Source organism: Epinephelus fuscoguttatus, linkage group LG23, assembly GCF_011397635.1.
Source record: "Epinephelus fuscoguttatus linkage group LG23, E.fuscoguttatus.final_Chr_v1".
In the NCBI taxonomy this organism is placed as follows: domain Eukaryota; kingdom Metazoa; phylum Chordata; class Actinopteri; order Perciformes; family Serranidae; genus Epinephelus; species Epinephelus fuscoguttatus.
In genome coordinates, this window is record NC_064774.1 from 32,194,041 (window position 1) to 32,216,005 (window position 21,965).

The window sequence follows — 21,965 nt, forward strand, 5'->3', positions numbered from 1 at the left end:
TGAAAGTGAACGTGAAACTTGGCTTGCAAAATGTAGCTACACCTTTGCCTCAATGTTATGGCATTACTAGTTCCAAAGGCATGTGATGTATGAAACCCTGGTTGTCTGAATCCACATTCTTGTCATTGGTACACTGCAGATCCAAGGTGGAAATGCTCAGCCACAGTGCTGACTATTTATTTTACACATGATAAGTCTTGCAGTGTACAAAACACCACAAGGATGTGTTATCAAGGAAACTGGAAAAAAAAATGGATTTTACTGGAGGGGGTCTATAGTATCGTCTAGAAGTAGAATTTAGATTATTGTTTAATCATTGTTTTAATGTAAGTACTTAATGCAAATCTGTGACATTTCACCAATAAAGACTTTTGTTTGTGTCCTTCAACCCAGCACATGTCAAACATTGACACAATTAATGACATGGACACTGTGGAACACTGGAACTGGATTACTGCAGCTGTGAGATGAGACTGATCTCCTGAAGATGAATTGGGGGCTTGATGGACCTGGAGGTGTCCTAATCGAGTCTTCTGAAAGTAAGCTTTTCATGGTGTGTCTGCACATGCAGGAGCAGCAAGACGTACCAGAGAAGCAGGCTGAAATGTTGGAGGTGTGTCCAGTTCTGACTGAAGCAGTCATGTCAGGGATGCTGCCTTGGACTTATCTTTATTGGTGGGTCAAAGCAGTTTCATATAGGCTCATACAGTCAGGGTGAAAGTCCAGCATGTGATCCCCAAGGCTGCAGTGATACAACTTGTATAAGCTGTAAGAGACACCCACACATGATAATGAATAATTTTAATATTTATTCAGAAGCATGAAAAAAATTACAGTGGCAGAATTATAGTAACTGAGATAATGTTACAAATCTACTTTACAAACCTACTTTACAAATTACTCAAATGTCAAGTCAATAAAGGGACAGTGCTGGGTGCTGTTTGCATCCTATCCTGGCAGACTTTATGACCACCTTCATTATCTTCCAGATTTTGTTTTGGTCACCATAGTCCCGAAATATGTGTAGTAATGCAGGATTTGGGATTCAAATAACATTATTTTTCAGGGGGAGGAACCCCAGACCCCTTCTGTATTGTGCCTCCCCTCACTTTTCAAACCAATATTCATATAAAAAACAAACACAATTGTCACTTTAAGTGATCTATAAAAAGGAATATGATAGCTCTCACATTCTTTTTCATATGGATAATATGAATTCATCTGCCTTTGACACAATAAATATAATCTCACTCATGGTTATATACCATATTCATTGCAGCAAGTGGAGGAATAGTAAGCCCTTCTTTAACTGGTTAATAAATTGATTTAAGCAGAGTTTTCTGTCAGTGGATAAAAAGAACTCCAGCAGGACTGCAAGAAAGATAAGTGTCGACTTTTCTTGTCATTTTGAATAATCCTTGTTTTGGATCTTGATGTTTTTGCTCTATTTTGTTAACTTTTTATACCTGGTGTTTTAATTCATTAACTTACAATTCGTATTTATTTATATATAAATCTCCCCTCAGTCTATTTTGTTGTTGTTGTTGATTTATTTATTGATTTATTTTGATGTGATTTTTTTTGCTGTTTATAGAAGGAACATCCTCTACTAGATAATGTTTGTCCTACAAATGTTAGATAATAAATCAGAATAATCAAAAAAGTAAAAAGAAAAAAAAGAAAGAAAAGGAATATAGCAACCCATCTGAAAACTACCTTTCCCTGCATTCCTTGCACGCGCAAATTTGACAACCAGCCAATCCGCGCCATGACAGCCCGGCACGTGACGTAGGGTAAGTTCCTGCTGTGGCTTGAGGGAAACAGATCGACATTGAGCCACGGGAGAATCGCACTTTGCGGGTAAGATAAGACATTTGGCCCCAGCGAGGCCACCTGAGTTTGTATTTAGTGTTCTTCGGAGGGCTTTGCCGGAGGTTTCTGTCCACTGTGGCTCAGAAATAGCCTGAATTTCGGATGGAACAAGCTGTCGTACCGTCTGGGCCTTCGCTATTTCCTGGTGCAACTCTACAGCTGTGTCTATGGGAATGGCCAAGTTGGAAAAGTTCAGTTTAGGGGGTTGTGGTGGAGTTTTGTTGTTCTCCACTATGCTTGTAGCTGTTCTGTGGGCTCGTACATGGCCATGAGAACTACCCGGTTCTGTCGCCGACTGCATTCTCGATAGTGGAATAGATTGAAAGCCACCCTTGGGCTGTGTGTTCATACCTTGGAGCTGGTATCCACACCGCAAACTGCTCCTCTGCTGTCAGGTTGTGTTAGTCTGTGGAAAAAGCTAGCTAACCGTACCACCCTGAATTACACCGTACCACACACCGTCTACTAATAACAACTGAACTTTAACTCCGCGCTCGTTATTTTTGACGATATTATAATTGTATCTCTTTGTGCTACCAGACAAATTCCAGTATATACACATATAGTCTGTGTTGTCAAAGTGCAAGTATTTCTGCTTTGCTGTAATGGGATTTAAGTTGGCCAGCTGCTGATGTTAAAAGCCAACAGGTCAGAAACTGCTCCAGTGCTGAAGATGCTCAAACACACCAGCAAGGCTTCTGTTCCAGTATGATTAAAGGGGGAAGTAATAATGTCCTCTTTGACTGTGTTTCTGTTCTATAGAGACCTGTCAGTGCAGCTTGTGCACACTGTGCTGCTGGCCTGGCTCACTGCACCAGCTCAGATCAATACATCAGCATTTCTAATATTATTGATAGGTTTCATTATGCCACATGTACATCAGTATGGATCTAACGTTACTGTATGGGTTGGCTGATCAGCAACAAGAAACTGCAGTAAGGAACAGTGTTCATTTCGATTTAGTTTTAGTTCTTTGACACACACATATATGTTAGTTTTTGTCATGTATTTATGATTTTTACATCTTCTAAGCTTTCTAAGGCTACATCTGCAATTTTGGATATGTAGTCACTGTGGTTACAGGTGCCTAGAGTTGCAGGGATATACCAGTTTTAGGGGTGCAAGATTTTGGATTTTTTGCCGATATCCCAAATGACGATTTGTAACGACTCATTTGACTGATAACTTATATTAATATCGATATATCCACTTTTTTCCTGACCTAATTTTAGTGCTCATCAAGTCTCGTCTTTAGTGGAATTTACATATTATCAATGCATACGCTAATGGTGATGGCCCACCAACAGATGGAGATGTGAAATACAGTACTTTTAAATGTATGTAATATTCATTCATTGTGCAAATTAAGAAAAAGAATGTTGGCCCATTCTGAGTTCATTTTAAAGCCAAAATTGGAATATACTGATGATGTGCTGATATTAGTATAGTTAGGTGTATCTAGGGTTGCAGCAATATACTTGTTTTTAGGTATCCCATGATATAAAAGTATAAAATGGCAGCTAGATGAATAATCATCACTTTATTTTAGTTAGAGTAATAAAATGTTTGCAAAAATAACCCTTCTGTTTTCATACCTGTAAGGGTCCTACTGACTGATAATAATGTAAATTCTGTAATACTGTGAGACTGAGATACAACAATATTTTCTGAGACAGTTATCGTAGCCTGAAAATCTCATACTGTTGCAACCCTACATGAGGTTTTTGTGAGGTCAATAGAAAACTAAAGGCACTGTTTATTGTAATCATTTCTCTGACTAGATCCAGTTGATAGCATACATCATACATAACTTTCTTTGCATGTTGATTTATTCTTTTTATCCCAGTGTTTTGGCACAGTTGCAGATAAAGATTAGGTAACCTTCAATTTTCGTACCATGGTACATCCAGAAACTGTATGCCATGGTATGAAAATTGACAGTTATCATAGCCTTCTGAATCTGCTTATTTACGGCAGTCGTCTCAACCTTTTTCATGACAAGAACTCCTACAACCCTCCTCCTGGTACAGTTTAAGTCACAGACTCCAACTTTAGGGACCTCCAACTGAAATTACTTTAGTTGTTGGACATGATAAAGATCAGGATCCTTTAGTTGTCAACTACAGTTGAGGAATAAACATGGAGGAAGTGAAACCTGTGATCAGAATAGTCACTCTTACTCACATTGGGCTCACTTCTATAGTGGAATAAATTGTGAAGATAAATTATTCCCCCTCAGGGACCCCTGGGAGTTTCCAGACCTCTTGTTGAGAATGACTGATATACGGTTATAACAAAAGTAAAGCTACCATGGGTATCTCCTTTCCCCCTGGACTGCCTTTTACACTTTTACACATACCCCCATTTTAAAAAACAGTTAAAAGTTTCAGTTACAATAAAACGTTCATTCAACAAAAGAAAAAAAAATTCTGTTTCATTCCTTTGGTTATTGTAACTGGTGATAGCAGTAACAATTTATAATACTGTAATACCGTGAAACCGTGATATTTTCTGTAGAGTTGTTTGATACCAATACCAGTATTGGAAAATGCCTCTGACAGTGTTTAAAAAGCTGGAGCGGGCATTGACAAGTACACAAGTCTATGCACAGATCCGATCTGTCATTTATTAATAAACTTTAAAATTGTTTTACACTCGAATAAAACAGCAGCAGTTAGCTGTCTTTGCCGCTCTGGCAACAGCTGTTATAGAGCGGCAAAGAAAAAATGATTTCCGGTAAATCGTGTATGTAGGCCTATTTGTTCATGTTTTACAAAAGGTTTAAACTGAGCCATGCTGTACAACAATGATAACAATCAATTCATATTCATACAGGGTTAGTAATATATAGCTAGCTCTTATTTCTTTTAATGCAATGGTATTGGATCGGTACCCGGTGTTGGCTGATATGCAAGTTCAGGAATCGGAATCAGTACTGGGTTTGTAATTTCCTGAGATGGTTATGGTACCATAAAAATCTCATCCTGGTGCAACCACTATTGGGCTACACTAATATTATAAGTATTATACTATTTGTATATGCATAGGATTGTGTGGGACTGTGTTTGGCATGTGATTTAAACATTTGCAATAACTCCAGAGTGTTAGCCTACCAATAGTCAAAATTTAAAAAATAAAAAAAAGACAGATGTAATCATTTCCAAAATTCACATGTTTATTAATGAAAAATTCTTTTTCAATGCAAATTTTTTTGGCATTTAGCCTTTAAGAAACATAATTTTCACTGCAGTCAAAAAACTTGTCCCACAGAAAGGGAGGCACACACCTGTATTACCTGGCCTAACAGCACCAAAAAATTACATCTATTGATTAAGTAAAGTTGATTTTGTTTTTTAAAATCGTTATTAATTAAGTATCCCTTTATTGAAGTAATTATGAATAATTAATCACTTAAGTGGATTGAGGATTTTGTTCAAGGATTTTTTTTTCCAATTTTTGGTGGGGTAATGATGTCATAAAATATGATGGCATTCAAAGCTTCATTAGAAAATCTCAATAGAAGCTTTAAATGTAAAAAGATGACATGTGGTACAGCCTTACAGTTGACATTACATTACAGTCAAGATGGTGCTTTTATTTAAAGCGACTAACAATAAGCGCTTTTAACCATGTGAATAAAGACTCAAGCTAGCTCACTCATGCCAGGGTTGCCATAATATACCGGTTTCAAGGTATACCGTGATATGAACAGTGATGGTTATAGTTGATGGTAAAAGTTGTTTCAAGTTTCAATCAGTAAAACATTCGTTTAACTAAAAAAATCCCCTCTATTTTCTTTTCTTTAAGGGTTAGGGCTGCAACTGATGGTAATAATAATTCTGTGATACCATGACACAGCGATATTTTCTGAGATTGTACTGTGAAAATCTCATACCGTAGCAACCCTAATGCTAGCATGCAAGCTTCATAAGAAAACACTGAACTGTTTCAAGTACTACATTTGGAAACAATAAGAGATAGTTTTTTTGTTTGCTTGTTTGTTTGTTTTTTGATGGGCCAAGGTGCAATCTGAAGAGTTTTCAGTTTTTGTTGGGTGCCCAACAAAGCATAGTCGATGGGCTGTGATTTACGGGTTTACCATATCCTATAGGCTAGGCCTTTAGCTGATCACAGCATGGTAGGCAGATGCTAGTGTCTTGATTTGGATTTCTGCAGCAGGGTGTAGAGGAGCTGGTTAGTTTGGGAGGAGTTTGGCAGAAACTAAAGTTTGTCCTTCCCAAACTCTGTTTGAACAGAGCCTTTCACTCTCTGTGGTTCTTGACAACTGGTCATCATTGATTGCAGCAGAACAGCTGTTCATTCTGGATTCACTCACCTGTTGACTAAAATCCTGTTCACTGTCTCAGTTAGCTCAAAAATGAAACAACAACTGCTAAAATATAGGCTCACCTTGAGCAAACATCCAGGAAGACGAATGACAGCCAACATTAATCCTGCCCTCCTCTCTACAAATAGCCTATAAAATAAATAATATAAATGAGTATTATTAAATGATATTAAATTAAATTAAAACTAATGCTAATGTTACCATATGCAGCAGGGGTGTCCAAACTTAACGCGTCTTTGCGGTAGCTATGTCTACAGGAACTGTCTGCTGTTAGGTCACCGTTCCCCTCGCTTGTTTTCTTTATTGTCTGTTTATGAAAACACATTTGTTCTGATTGCATAGTTCCTTCTTGATGCATGTCTGTAAACTGTATGTATGACAGTCGTGCTATTGTGAGATGAAGGGAAAATGCAAAGTGATCTTGCTTGATTAACCAATATTGTGTGAAAGGACACATATATTATATTTTGAAAGTCAAGCTGAGGGCTGTTTAAAATTGGTCCAGGGCCATGATTTAGACATGCCTGGTATTAGGTACTTGGGTCACGTTACAGTGTTATTACGATTTTAAATGTTGTGATATGCTAAGTATTACGATAAAATTTATTGCAATTTATTACCTTTTTTCAACTCTGACAACGTCTGTTTTATCTAATGAGATAAAGTTTTCAGTCCGTGCATCTCACTTCAGCCCTTTTTTTTGTTTTGGAGTAAAATATATGTAGTGGACTGAAAAAGCAATCGATTATATTATTCTAGTAGGGTTCCTAAAGTTTCATTTGTATTTGTGATATTAATAATTTACAAATAAATTGATTAAACATTTTCTTACAAAAAAAAATCAATACTTGGCACTGTGTGAAGATACGATATTGCCACACAAAAATTCTGCGATACCCACCCCTACCTGGTATACAGTAACATAATGTCAGGACATATTTTGGGGTCTAGTTTTCTTTTTGTTTAATTTTCAGTGGGACTGTAGAGATATTCAGTTCATACTTCTATTACATTTCCTTCCAGTACCTACCATGTCTATTTTTCTCATTGTTGTGTAGTTTTTATTTGTGGACAAAAAATGGATTGCATTTAATTCTAAGTTCTGTATCAAAACTTGCCTTTTAATTATTCTCTAGTTGGTTTGCCAAGAACAACAACAAGATAATAACACATGCTTGTTTTAAGAGACAAGGTGATCCACAGGTACCCATGTTTATATTTAAAGGAAAACAAAGTGAACGGGGACTACTGGAATGGAGTGTGGATCAGGGAATTGGCATGCTTGGAAAGCCAGACTGACACAGATTCTCAAAGTATGAAAAGAACTGCGTGCACGTCTATGTAATTGGCACAAGTCTGCAACTGTCCGTAAATGTTTAACACAGAAAGTATAGCTTTACAGATTTTATTGACTAGACAGACTGGACATGTTCATTTTTGCACTGTAAAAACTACCTGAGGATTTTTAGACAGTATAGCATAGTTCAAGCGAGACACAGCTGTAGGAGACAACAAAGAAATGTAAATAATGGCTGACCGGACTGAATCAGTAATGTAGTGAAAATAATTCTCGGTCCAAATGTAGGGATGTATATAATGGCCACTTAGACCACCGCCGTCTACAACACTGCCTTTCAAGGTACATTATTAGGACCTCCCCCATCGGCATCGTTGTTTGTTATTGTGTGAAACTTTTGACTCTGCCCTCTAGTCCCATCTATTGGCTGTATCTATGCCATCATAAAGGACACAGGAAAGTATGAGGGCAGTGATGTTCACAACATTTGAAATGGAATTATCTATTTTCATACATAAAGGGATATAAATGGGCCTTAAGACTCTGAGAAATACTAAAATCCAACTGGAAGTAGCCTAATTCATGTGTAATTTATCAATTCCTGCGTTCTCCTTTGAGAAAAACAAAAAGGGAAAAAAAAATGTATTTTTTTTGGATTGCATTAATTTGCATTGATTTGAAATGTTAGTTTTTTACTCTTGCTCCCAAACAGTTTTTAGTTCCCAATGTTATAGACACATTTTGGGTTTTACCAAAAAGGTACAGTATTGAGGTTTGATACCCAGCCCCAGAATAACCGAAGAAAGAGGAAGCTGTACTACGGTGGTTTTCCACAAAACCTCAGTTTAACTATAATTAGTTCACAAAGGTTTTTCACTCTTCAAACTGGCCCCCGCTGCCACACACTTTCCCAGAATGAGGAACCATTCATAACTTGTAGTTTCATGCTCTTAAGTATTGATGCATCTGCTTTTCACAATAACAAGACCAGGGGCGTTGGTGGCTTAGTGGATAGAGCAGGCGCCCCATGTACAAGGTTGTTGCCGCAGCGGCCCAGGTGCGAGTCCAGCCTGTGGCCCTTTGCTGCATGTCATCCCCTCTCTCTATCTCCCTCTCTCTCACTCCCCCCTTCATACTTGGCTGTCCTGTCCATTAAAGGCAAAAATGCCTAAAAAAATCTTAAAAAAAAAAAAAAAAAAAAAACAAGACCAGATTATTTGATGTAAAATGTTGAAACATGCTTTCAGTTCAGCAGCCTCTCTCTCATCATTTCTGCTGTCCATCAAAGCTCAATATCCATCCATTGTCTTTCTGTAACATCATACTGTTCCTGACCATAAACCTCTGTGAAGGTGGTTTCTCCACTGACAAAATTATACAGTAGACTGCATGTGAAACAACACCCCCTTCTCTAAGCTGATATCAATCACTTTATGCTAGACTGATTTTGGTCTGGTTTTTCTGTCTTTAATAGGCCTGTTTGTTTTTACTGACAAAGGCCTAATAAAATCTGTTAATTGTCATGATTTCTAAATAAAGTTTCAATTTCACTTCTTTCACACTTCCTCTGTGCCCGCATAACTCACACTGTCTCTGGCTCAACAACAAATGTTTATTCTCAATTTCTCTCCCTTCCTTTCTCCTAAAGCTCTTATGTTACGCAGATATAACCGCAGCACTATCTATAAGCCAAAAATAAAAAAAGGTCAGTGTTGCATTTGAATTCATCAAATGAACTTGTTATTAACCTTCTTTTTAAAATCTTGTTTGTTAAACCTTGTGAAAATGGGACATAGCATTCTCTAAGTTCTGCCAATATTCTGTTCAGTGGTTTGAAATTGTCAGAATAAAAACTGTCTTTGACGTTATGGGTTTACACCACACCTTACAAATCACCCACCTGAACCATGTTTAATGTCTTATGTGGCTCTGGATGTTAGGGTTATCTTAGACTTGGCTTGATATTTCCCGTTCATAAATTGCACACCGGGCGGCACGGTGGTGTGGTGGTTAGCACTCTCGCCTCACAGCAAGAGGGTTGCCAGTTCGATCCCGGGCGTGGGAGCCCTTCTGTGTGGAGTTTGCATGTTCTCCCCGTGTCAGCGTGGGTTCTCTCCGGGCACTCCGGCTTCCTCCGACAGTCCAAAGACATGCAGATTGGGGGTACACCGTACCCCCACACCGTAGGTGTGAATGTGAGCGTGAATTTGTCTCTATGTGTCAGCCCTGCGATAGTCTGGCGACCTGTCCAGGGTGTACCCCGCCTCTCGCCCGATGTAGCTGGGATAGGCTCCAGCCCCCCCGCGACCCTCAAGAGGATGAAGCGGTTAGAAGATGAATGAATGCACACCAAAGCAGTGTAAAATACTTTACCTTGATGATGTGTTGTTGTTGAACACCTAGTCAAACAACACCTAGTCAAACACCACAGTAAGAGCCTGTCGCCTGCAGCTCTTTTCCCGTCACTGTGGCTGTTACAGTTTGTATAGTTAAAACTGATCTGAATACATCTGTTTGGTTAGACCTGTTTTGTTTTTTTTGTTTTTTTGTTTTTTTTTTTGAAAGAATTGCACCACTAATGAAGCTTTGCTAACTCTGTGCCTCCAGCACAGAGTTAAGCTGCTGAGGACTCAGCTACGCCATCACCATGTCACAGTGCTACATGACATGGTGATGGCTTTCCCTCAATGTGAGACAATAGTGGAAGCGCTTTTCACCATGGCTTGGCTTGGCATGGTGCAGTTAAAGCAGGCTTACACTGGACCATTGAAAAAGCCATTAAAAGTCAGAGTATCTCTGCCTGTTCTGCTTCAGTTTTGACCTTCTTTTAAAAAAAAAAAAATTTTATGCCTACGTGCAAGTGATAGCCGTGACTGGAGGCAATATGTTTTCGGGTTGTACATCCGTCCCATTCTTGCGAACATGATACAGCAAGAATGCCTCAAGGGAATATCTTAAATTTGTTATGAAGGTTGACTTAGACTCAATGATGAACTACCGTGACCATATATGGCACACATGGGAAGGGAAATGAGACTGGTGGATGGTGGTTAAGCCTGAAGTTAGCCAGCTAACCTGCTGCTCTTGCTTGGTTCCCATGAAGAGTTTTCACACGAAACTTCTGGGTAGTCCCTACAATGCATTGTTACCATGATGAATTTTTCAAAAGATGGTGTTACCATGACTACTGTTGAGTGGCAGCTGGCAGAGATGAGGGTTACTTTCCCCAGATCATTGAACACCGGTTACTCACCTTCCTTTTACACACTATTGTGTGTTCTCTTGGACGTTGTAATTCAATATCAGAAGAGGGCTAGTTATTTATTATTGATGATACATACTAATAATCGCATGAGTGGGCTCAATGGTGCTGAAAGGGTTTTCAGCCTGAGTCAATGTGTTCATATTGATCACTCTTGTAGAAAAAACCCCATCTACAACATCTTCAATGATGTTCCTGGAGTCATCAGCTCCATGGTTCCTCACTTGCAGCAAAGTGGATGTTGACGAATGTGATTTGGCCTGTATGTTGTAATAAATTGTTAGCAAAAATGTATTATTTGTTTTCATGAGACCCCATATGTCACTCCTTCATAGTATAGTGTTGTCACCATGTGCGTTCTGTAATTTATATTTCATGGTAAAAAAACAAACACTGCTGTCATTGACTCTGTTGATTCTAAATATGGTTTTTTTTTTGCTGACAGGATCCATGTCAGCATTAGTACTGACAAGTTCTGTCTAATCTGACGTGGTGTATTGTGGCCCTGAGGCTGTTGTGAAAATGTTCTGGTATCTGTCATTTACTGCTGATGAATCTGTGCTTATATCCTTACAGAAATATGAGAGCCCAGCTTTAGCAGGACCTCGCTGCTGACACCACTAACAGTCTCTGTGTGTCTTTCTCACTCTCTCAGCCTGTGGAAGCCCCCTCCCTGAGCAATGGCCTCACCAGTCTCAGTCTACAACTCCAACGCCTTGGACACACACATCTCCAGTGTAAGTGGATTTATGTGACTCTGTTTGCTATATCTGGTGTATCTGCAATAGGACTGTGTACCTGTGCCAGCTGGTTAAGGTTGAAGTACTTAAATCCTACATGTGTGCTGTTTGAGGATATTAAGCTCACATACTGGGAAAAAGTAGTCCCCCACTACTGCAAAGATGCAGGTTGCCTCACTGGAAGCCAGTGAGGGATCTTGGCACTAGTGCCACCTACTGGATGGTCAGGAGGTCAAGACAAGAAAATGGCATAAAAATACAGAGCTAAAAAAAAAGACCATTGCCATCTAGTGTTGGACAAGTTACTCTCAAAATGTAATTTATTACTAGTTACCTTCTATAAAAGTTACTTTACAATATTTGTCTCTGTGTAGAGTGATAAGTTAGTAATTACAATACTTTTGCATCACTTTGACCAAAATGAGCTCAGAAGAACTAATGTTCATTTTAAATGGATGAAGGTCATGTTGTTTCACAGCAGGTAATCAAAGCACATAAGCTCCAGTTTATTACAGTTCATTTCAAATCCAGTGCTGCACAGGTCTGACCCATTCATGCATTCACATACAGTGGTTACCACTCTGTATTAAAATCCCCTGCCTATATTAATAATAGCGTGTTGATATAGAGCAATTAAATAGTATAGACCTTTTAGACAGACGAATAGCCTTTGACACAGGGAGCATCAGGTAGAGGATCAGAGTCTGATCAGTTATGAGATATAGATTAATATCTGTGGGCTTATAATATGAAACACAGTAAAAAAAATGCTGAGGTTAGCACAACAAATGGAATGATGTGCGAGTCAGTCACTATGACGAGCACAAATTAATAGAGCGGGGCTGGAGGATCCACCTGCTAGTTCCTGTGCGGGCTTGAGAATTTTGCATAGCAATGGGACAGTGTGCTCTGCAGTTGTAGAAGATGTGAATGCAAACATGTCCAACATATTGATTAGATTTCGGAGGTCAAAGGTGAAGGTCTATGTCACCATCTCATTCTCTTGAACGTGGTGTTTCAAGAACACCTTTAGGGTATTTCTTTAAATTTGACACAAATGTCCAGAATAAACTATTTAATATTTTGTGGTTCAAGGTTCAAGGTCAGTGTGACTTCACAAAATATGTTTTTGGACAGTACTCAAGATTTCATATGCTAATTAGGGGTGTAAACTCAGCAGTTTCATCACGATACAATATTTGCAGATATTACAAAGTCTGCCACGATACGATTGCAATTCGATGCGATTTAGAGGCCTGCCATCGATATGAGCAATATTATATGCCCATATAACACAGGTGGTTACAGAAGAAGCTGCTATCCCTTTCTTTTTTGCTTATGGCCATAAAGGAGAAAAGCAACACATAAATATTCTAAATAAATATAACTGCTTAAGTGCAGTACAGTTTACTTTATTCTGACTCCACTAACACATTAAACAGCACATGAGATAAGTTTGTCTTAAGAAAGAAATCTTTCCATTTGAACCCAAACCATCATCTGTTTCCTAAAACTTCAGGGTAATCTGTCTTAAAGCCGTGAAAGCAAACTTCTCCCAACAGCCATAACACATGGATTAATAACAACATCATTTAACAAAAATAGCAAATTCATCTCAGTAATAACTGTCAAGGTTTATTGACAAAACCATTGTTTTTTGCTAGTCACTCATGATTAGCTTATGCATATATACACTGCAGAAATTAGGCTAGCGGCTTATGAACTTTTTCTCAAAACTCATAGCTTAACAAATGACATGTAATGTTAGTATTTTTCTTATTCACTGTTGGTTTAAGTCAGTGTATCTCCCAACAGAACAGCTTGGTTGAGTTTCAGACTGCATGCACGTTGAAACAAAGCAGCTGATGTTGCTGGAGTGAGAAGTTAGCAGGATGAGATGCTTGGCCAGGCAGGCAACATTACGTCATACTTTATCTCCTAACAGCAATGTTCACATATGGCATGTGTATGTTTTTTCTCCAAAATCCAAAATATTTCCACTATGGGATGCGCGCGATTAGCCATCTTAACGATTAAACGTCTGCCCCCTCACTACTCAGCACCAGAAATATTAGTCAGTTAATCCAACTAGTGTTTTATTCATGTACAAGGCCACTTAACTGTCATGCAGCCGCTTGCCACTAGTGGGTGCTACAGAAGTGTTGGACAGCAGCCCCCCTCCCTGTGGTAATGCTTAAGTAGACTGGAGTTTTAAAGCAGCACAGAGGGAAATAAGAGAGATGTCCTCTCGCAAAACCAGCGTGTTTTGGCAGTACTTTGATCTAGAAAATGAAAACAATGTAGACTGTGTCAGAAAATAAACTGGCATATAATCAATCGACTGGAGCAATGCACAACCATATTGACTCAAGCATTTGGATGTAATCTGCGCAGAACAACGGCTGCTGCTGCTAGCGGTGCTAGCCACACTCAAACTTCTTGTGAACGCAATATCTCAGGAGCAGCTTGAGGGAATTTCTTCAGATTTGCCACAAAGGTTCTCCATGACTCAATATTGAACTGATTAGATTTTGGTGGTCATAGGTCAAAAGTCAAGGTCTTTGTGACCTCATCTGTTTCATTCTTGTAAATGTGATATCTCAAGATTACCTTAAAGGAATTTCTTAAAATTTGACATAAATGTCCACTTGAACTGAAGAATAAACTGATTAGAATTTGTGGTCAAAGGTCAAGGTCTGTGTGACTTAACAAAACATGTTTTTGGCCAAGAATTCATATGCAAATAATGACAAAACTTTACACAAATGTCTCATTGGATAAAATAATGAAGTGATGATATTTTGTATCCAAAAGGTTAAAAGTCAACTTCATCATGACATCATAATGTTGTGCATAAAACACATTTCTGACCATTATTCAAGATCATATCACAGGAACAGAAGGGGAGACATTTGGTCAGATACTAAGATGGTGACACTGATCCTCTGAATCTATGCTGATTGTATAGATCTTATGTGCTGTTAGGGGAAAATATGTGTGAAGCAGACATGGATGTAAACTGTAGGAGAAACTTGACTGATGCACGAAGATATACAACTGCAGGGCAGTAATTCTAGTTTCAATTCAGAGACTATTGTCTGTAGTTAAATTGCAGTTGTTTAAGCAAACCTAATAAGTGGTCCCTGACATTTAAGATTGAGGTCAGCAAGCCTTGTACTAGTAGCTTTGAATCTTAGTGTATTCATTTTGAATCAGTATCGTATAAAGTAGTCACTCTGAGGGTGTGTGCCCAATTATGGTGAACCAACAGGATGGGAAAAGTTGCCAGCTCCATGGTGTTTGCAACAAGGTGGTTTTCCTGGTTGAGTCATTTATATTAAGAATTAAAACATATACAAACAAGACTGCAAAGCCCCATCCAGGATGTACAATAAAACCTGTCAGTCATAAAACACAGTAAAGCTAGAAACACATTTCCTTTATGGAAGTTGTGATTTAAATGGAATGAATAAAGATTTTATTGAAATTGAACTGTAGAGAAGAATAGACCAATCCAAATGCCAATAGTAGGCTTTGGAGGAAATTTTTTTTTATTAGGCTTAAGTTCCAAATAAGGATAAAGAGCAGCAGTGTCAAATTTAGTTGCTAAGCTCCTTAAATCCTCCATGTCACAGTTTGTCAGTTCAACATCTTAAAAAGGAATAGTGGCGTGTGTGTGCTGTCTCATCTCACTGGTCACTAAATCTGACCACACTTCAGCTGGCTCACAGCAGACTGGCTCTTTTTCCCTCTTTTCCTTTTGTGTTTCCTTTCTGGTACTTCCCCGGAAAGTAAAAAAAGCACCAAATAAAGCATGAAAAACTGACACCCACCAATCCTTTAAATGTATACTGTGTAGAATTATTGTTTACTGTTTGTAAATATGTCTGCCAGTGAAAGTGACAGTAAAAGCTAACCACAGATTGACTCTCATTTGGTGTCTCTCCTTGCTGTATTTGTGTTTTCTCTGGGCTGTGTCTCTTGGATGCCTGCTGCTTACAGTCCGGCACCTGGTTGCTATCTTTTTCTAAAGCCTTGACCTTACCTGAGAGCTGTGGAAGTACACACCCACAAGGGGGTGGGCATTATATCGATGACACTTGTATGGCAGCTTGTTCCATGTGGAATGTATAAAATGACTATATCGTGAAGATTGAGTATAAATTTTCATATCGTTTCTTTAAGCTGTTGTTTGTTTTGGTGTTTTGGTTCTCTCACCCTTTTGCGGCCCTCTCCCTCTCACAGGCACACACACAACAGAGAAAGACTCACATACATGATACATCAGACACACTCCTCCCATCCAAATCCCTTTTGCCTGAGTGACAGTGTCTGAGTAGGCAAAGGGTGTCTTGTGTGCAGGGCCCCAGACTGCCAGTATTAAGTAGAATTTTTGTGACCATGGAGCTCTACTGCAATGTTTAAGTATTACTAAGACTTGAACTAGAGAGCTGTTAACTTATTTCCAGCTTACTGTGGATACCCCCTTTTTTTTTTTAAAGATTTTTTTTTTTTGCCTTTAATGAACAGGACAAAGTGAAATGGGGTGAGAGAGAGAGAGCGGGGGAGGTGACATGCAGAAATGGTCGCAAGCTGGAGTCAATGGAGTACATGGGGTGCCAGCACTATCCACTATGCTACTGACGCCCCTAAATCCTCATTTTTAATGGCGCAGTGGTAATAGTTAAATTTAATGAGTTCAGCGGTAGTGTGCGCAGACAAAACATGTTTTTGTACCTGCGGGGTTCCAGACCGCAACTATTTAGTCATATTCTGAAACCAAGGAGCGCTAGTGTGACTTGCAAATATTAGAGTAGTAGAGCTGTTAGTGCGTTTCCAGCTCACAGTGAGTAAATCCTCGCGTAAAGTCACTACAGCAACAGATTAACCGTCTGTTAACTGCTAACAACAACCGTAGACTGGAAGCTTCAATTTCACAGCAAAAACAACACTTCCAGCCCAAGATGGTTCCACCTTGATTAATTTGATTATAATAATACTTTACTTCTCTATATTATAACAGTATAATGTTTAAATTTATTATAACAGTACTTTATTTACCTTTATTTTCACAGTATTATATTCAGCTTTTTTTCTGACAGTGCTTTATTTACCGTTATTAGTGTTTTATTTAACTTTATTGTAACAACACTTTATTTAACATTATTATAACAGTATTTTAGGTATTTTCATTTATCATTTATCATAGCAGTACTTTATTTAACTTAATAATGATTATCGCCCAGCCCTAATGCCCATAAACATCCCAAACACAGAAAATAAGAAAATCCAGGCAGAGGACAGAGTCTCTGCAGAAAAATACATCGGCACACACTGAGAGTGGGTCATAAGTGATGGTTGAGAGGGTTTACTTCTGTATGATTGTGTACATTGTTGTTTTCTTCGTTTTGTTTTTACTTTCAAATAAATAAGGTGTTACTGCAATTTATTCTATTATTCAGTTTTTTATGCCTTGTTTTGTGTGTGTTTGTAGACCTCCAGAGAGTCTCTAAAGATGGAGTTGTTAGCTGACGTATCTTTGCTGCCAGGGGAGGAGAGAATTATAGGTGAGTACATGGAGCTCAGTCTTTGACAAAATTATTTGTTCACTCTGTTCCAAAGAGATGTGCCCCTGTGGTGGTACTGTGATCATGGGCAAATAGTTTGACTCCCAGGAACATGTCTGTCAGGTCAACTGCTTGTGTAGCTTGTAGAACAGTGCTCCTTTATATTGTTGAAGTAGTTATGCATAACCTAGATGTGTTGATCTTAATCATAGTACATATGTTACATCTTTAACATCTGTAACTAATGTACATACAACTATAACTGTCGTTTTTTTCATAAGGTGTTTATTTTATTCATTAGGACAAACCCATTTACTGAGTGGGCCTGTCCTTCTTAGTCTCTTATTAAACACTCAGAATAAATGGCATTTATAGCCTTCCTTTGCCTCTGTGTGCTGATATCTTTCTTACACTACTCACTGCTTACCAACAATATCATGTCTGAACAGAAATGCTAGTGTGGAAAAGTACCTTTTGTAAGCCAATGAGGCCCGTGTAAGATCATGTGAGAAGGATTGAAAGCAAATCCATAAACAATGTTTGTGTTGATCTTTTTTCCAGATAAAGACATCATCTACATCTGTCCATACAGTGGAGCTGTGAAAGGCAAAGTGTTGATCACCAACTACAGACTCTATTTTAAGAGCTCAGATGCTGTAAGTCCCATTAAACTCATGTGGGGCCAGTCAGTGGCTCAGCTGTGTGACTGTGGTTGACCGATGGAAGCATCAACTAATCTATCAGCAGTGAGGTTAAATAACATATCTAACAATATCTGTGTGACACATATGTCTGTGAGCTGTTTATGCTGTTTTAGTTTCTATATACAGACTCTACATTCAGTGAATGTAGAGTCTGTAGGCAAACCCCGGAGATCTTGCCTCCGGAAGAAGAGCGGAAGAGCCTTGGTTTCCGGTGCTAGGCTGTTTGTAGTCCGCGTGATATTGATCAATCACGTTTGAGCTGGCTGCAGTTGTTGCCAGGTTAAACGCTCCGTGTGGTGAACTAACGAGGCGGAACATAATTGGCGTCACTGCAAACTCTGAATCCATCGCAATGGTTCAGCATATTTACTTAAATATAAATGGAAGTCGGAAACGGAAATTCGCCTCCTCCGCCCAAATCAAACCAGAATGCCAAAAAATCGGGGGTCTGCCCCCAGAGGCTGTATCGCCGTCTGCTGGAAATCAGACGCCGAATACAGCCGATGGGTTCTGAGAATGGTAGTGTTTTAACATGATGCACTGCTGCTTCGGTCTGTTATTAGAGACTTAAGCCATGTTCCGACAGGATTAACCCTACAAGGGAAGGTGAGGGATGAAATATTTACTGTTTTCCTCAGTGATTTAACACATTATTCCAGAAAGGCATCAGGAAAATACAGGATGTGGTCTGACAAAGCCTGAGAAGTAAAGCCTTAAGCCTCCCCAAGGGGGCGTGGGAGAGCTGAAGGGGAAAGATGCAAGGCAAAGTTACTGCATGAAGTGAATTTGAGTCAAAAATCACACTCCTTCTCTGAGTCATAACTCAGTGAAATCTGAACACATGGATATGAAACACATTTTGACATTATTCAGTTTGACTTACACCTCCTGAGGAGATCATCATCTCTAATGTCCATCACAATTAAATGTCCACAAGTCTTCTCAGAAATCATAGAAAAAGTACACTTCAGAGCTTGCTTTAGAATCATCAGGTATTCAAGTTTTCATCAATATCAAAGTAATTCAGTGATAGTTATCCGTATGTCCATGGGTGCATCGCTAACTCGAACTGCTCATAGCTAATTTGTAGTACTTTTAATATTGCCAGTTTGATAAAAATGTAAACAGATATAGGCTGAAATAAGACATGGAGCTCAAAAGAGAATATGTAGCTGACATTACCCCCTCCTCCCATGAGGGGCATGCAGTTCACAGTGGGCAGGCAGAACCGTTAGGTAATAGCTATTTTAGATTTAGACTTAGTCTTTAGACAAAAATGCTGATAAGTTTTAGTCACATTTTGGTCATTTTTATTCTTGTTTTAGTCTAGTTTCAGTCGATGAAAATTCAAAATTAAGATTTACTTTAATGATCCCTAGAGAGGAAATTCAAGTGTCTAAAATGTCTTAGTTGATGAAAATTCATGACATTGTTGTCAAATTTTAGTCAATATGTTTTCTATATATATATATTTTTTTAATCTTCAGACTAATACAGTGGTGGTGTGGTGGTTAGCACATTCGCATCACAGCAAGAGGGTTACTGGTTCAATCCCAGGAGGGACCCCTTCTGTGTAGAGTTTGCATGTTCTCCCCGTGTCAGTGTGGGTTTTCTCCGGGTACTACGCCCCCCACTCATCATCTCGTCAGCTAGACATTTTCGTTGCTGTCTTAGTGTAAATGACCCTTCTTCTTCACCCTCAGATGTTTGTTGGCTTCCGGTTTGGTGCAAGCTGCATGACAGAAACATCAACATGACCCCTTGCTCACTGTGAATTCTCTGGACAATGACCTACTCTGTTCACCCATGGGCTCAATTGGACATTACACAGACTTTGTACAAGGGAGTTGGCAGGGTGTGGTCTGTTTAATGTTTGATCCAGCTGATTCAGAGATTTGCATTCTCATGTACGGCTCCTCCAGGTAATGTCTAGATAATTTCAGGTTTGCAGTACATGTGTGAAAGGGGTCACAAAGCTATCTGTGGTCTACCGTTAGGGTTCCCCTAGGTTGTTCCAAAGGTGTACATTTGGTATCCTTTTTACATACGCAGGAGAACAAAGTGAGATTTTCTTGTGAAGATTGTATTGTGATGAAGTTGTTGGCATGTGTGCTTGTTCATGTGTTGGTGAGTGACATGCTGACTCTGTCTGTTTTAGGATGTGGCGCTGACGCTGGACGTTCCTTTGGGTGCCATCAGTCGGGTGGAGAAGATGGGTGGGGCATCAAGCAGAGGAGAAAACTCTTACGGCCTGGATATCACCTGCAAGGTGTGTATGTGTGTGCGTGTGTGTGTGTGTGTGTGTGTGAGAGTGGAAGAGAGGTACAGCATGTGAAATTTCGTTATCTGCTCGTTGATAATTTGTGCTTGTACTACCTCTCAGTTTAAAGGTGCCCTGTAGAGCTTTTATGCCTCTGCACCAGCGATAGCTGTGGCCAGAGCATGGGGGTAACATTTAGTGTTACTCACTTAAAGTAACTTTCTCTATCCCTGGGCATTGTTTTACAACTACTGACACAAATCCATAGTACTGCTAGAGGTCAAAAACTCCTCATGGTACTTTTGAGTAATGGCAGCTATCACTGGGCACTCAGCCAGGCATTACTGTGGAAATGTCTGACTAGTGTAGTAATGAGGTTTTTTTTAAAGAAGTCTGACAGTGTAATAGGAGTGCAGTGCTAAATCTGTGGAATCCTCTTTTAAGCTCAGTGACTTTTTATAAACTCATCCAAATATCATGCCAATGGAATAGTACCTTTTTTGTGTTGATGGTTAAGTTGCTGATCTTCTCTGTGTTCCTCAGGACATGAGGAACTTGAGGTTTGCCTTGAAGCAGGAAGGTCACAGCAGAAGAGATATCTTCGAGCTCCTCTTCAAATATGCCTTCCCTCTCTCACATAGTCTGGTAAGGCAGCTTCTGACTTCTACTGCCATCTTCTGACTAACACACGGCTTTTCTTTTTTCTGGGGCAAAAATACATAATTCTTTGTTGGGCCAACAGGGAATTCATTTACAAGATGATGCACATGTAGCCACATTTTCTCAGATGGTTTGATCCACATTGGTTGAACAAACCACGATGAACGCTATGTACTGTATATAGAGATGACTTTAAACAGAGGCTCCACTTCCTGTTTTGTGAATATTAGTCCAGTCCTTAAACACTGAGTGTATTTGAAGCAGCAAACTGAGAAACAACGTTCTTCTGCTTACAGTCATCCTCCATTTGTTTCCATGCCCAGTGTTCATGCAAATGTTGAATGCCTCCCCCTCATATGCCGTGATGACACACAGCTACCACCCACATCACAGCTACATCTGCCTGGTTAATATTTGTGCATGCTAACATTTGTGCCAGAGCTAGCTTTACCAGGGCTACTGTCTCTGTGCTGTTTATGGTGTGAGCCAGCTGAGACAGTGAAAATCCTCACATTCATCCTGCTAACTACCTCCTGGCTGTATTGGATGCTGGCACTGGTTCATCTTTGAAGAGTGTTTATAGCTACAGTCTCTTACATGATATCCATTGGGGCTCTTCTGTCTGGCTCTTTGATTAAAATGTCAGAGCTACAAGCCAATGGTAAAAGCCAACCTTGACTATCAAATTTCAATAATAGCCATCCAATCGCAGAGCTTAAAATGCTACATGCTCTACTAACAGTAAATGGAAGCTAAACATTTTGATGTGAAATGTCATAAAACATTAAGCAAATCCGGGTTTTTGATTGTGACAACAAAGCAGGAATTTGTACGTATTTGTAAGAAAACAACAATAATTTTGATCTTTAGTTAACTGTTACAGTCAGACGTTTACATGCAGCATGCATGTCAACAGCTAGGTCCGACTGATATTGGGCTATCCGTAGCTCCAGCACCACTTTTTCTTTCGTGGGCTTTCACCCAGAAGAAGAAGAAGGAGATGACGTAGCAGACATTACACAGACTGAACAATAAAGATGAGGACAAAACTGGACATATGGCTGGACTGTGGCATGTATAAAATGTAAGAAGGCTTTTAATTTGGAACAGGGAGTGACACCATTCACTAAGTCACAGACTTTAGCTCTTAGTAAAGCGCTGGCCCAAGCCCCCAGTAGGTGCACTGAGTTTTGAGACCAATTTGACATAGTGGCCAGACTGAGTAACTACAATTTCTGTGTCAGTCACATGATGC

General features: G+C 39.3%; 1 protein-coding gene across 2 annotated transcripts in view; it reads left to right on the forward strand.

The window, feature by feature from the left end:
- Positions 1-1,782: 1,782 nt before the first annotated feature.
- The window catches only part of mtm1 (myotubularin 1), a 35,075-nt gene continuing 14,892 nt past the window's right edge, over positions 1,783-21,965 (forward strand). For both annotated transcript variants that reach the window (XM_049568842.1, XM_049568843.1), the window contains exons 1-6: positions 1,783-1,860; positions 11,435-11,516; positions 17,014-17,086; positions 17,648-17,742; positions 19,949-20,059; positions 20,594-20,695. In XM_049568842.1, coding sequence (XP_049424799.1) covers positions 11,460-11,516; positions 17,014-17,086; positions 17,648-17,742; positions 19,949-20,059; positions 20,594-20,695 — 438 coding nt within the window. In that variant the 5' untranslated portion in view covers positions 1,783-1,860; positions 11,435-11,459. The remainder of the gene's footprint in view (positions 1,861-11,434; positions 11,517-17,013; positions 17,087-17,647; positions 17,743-19,948; positions 20,060-20,593; positions 20,696-21,965) is intronic.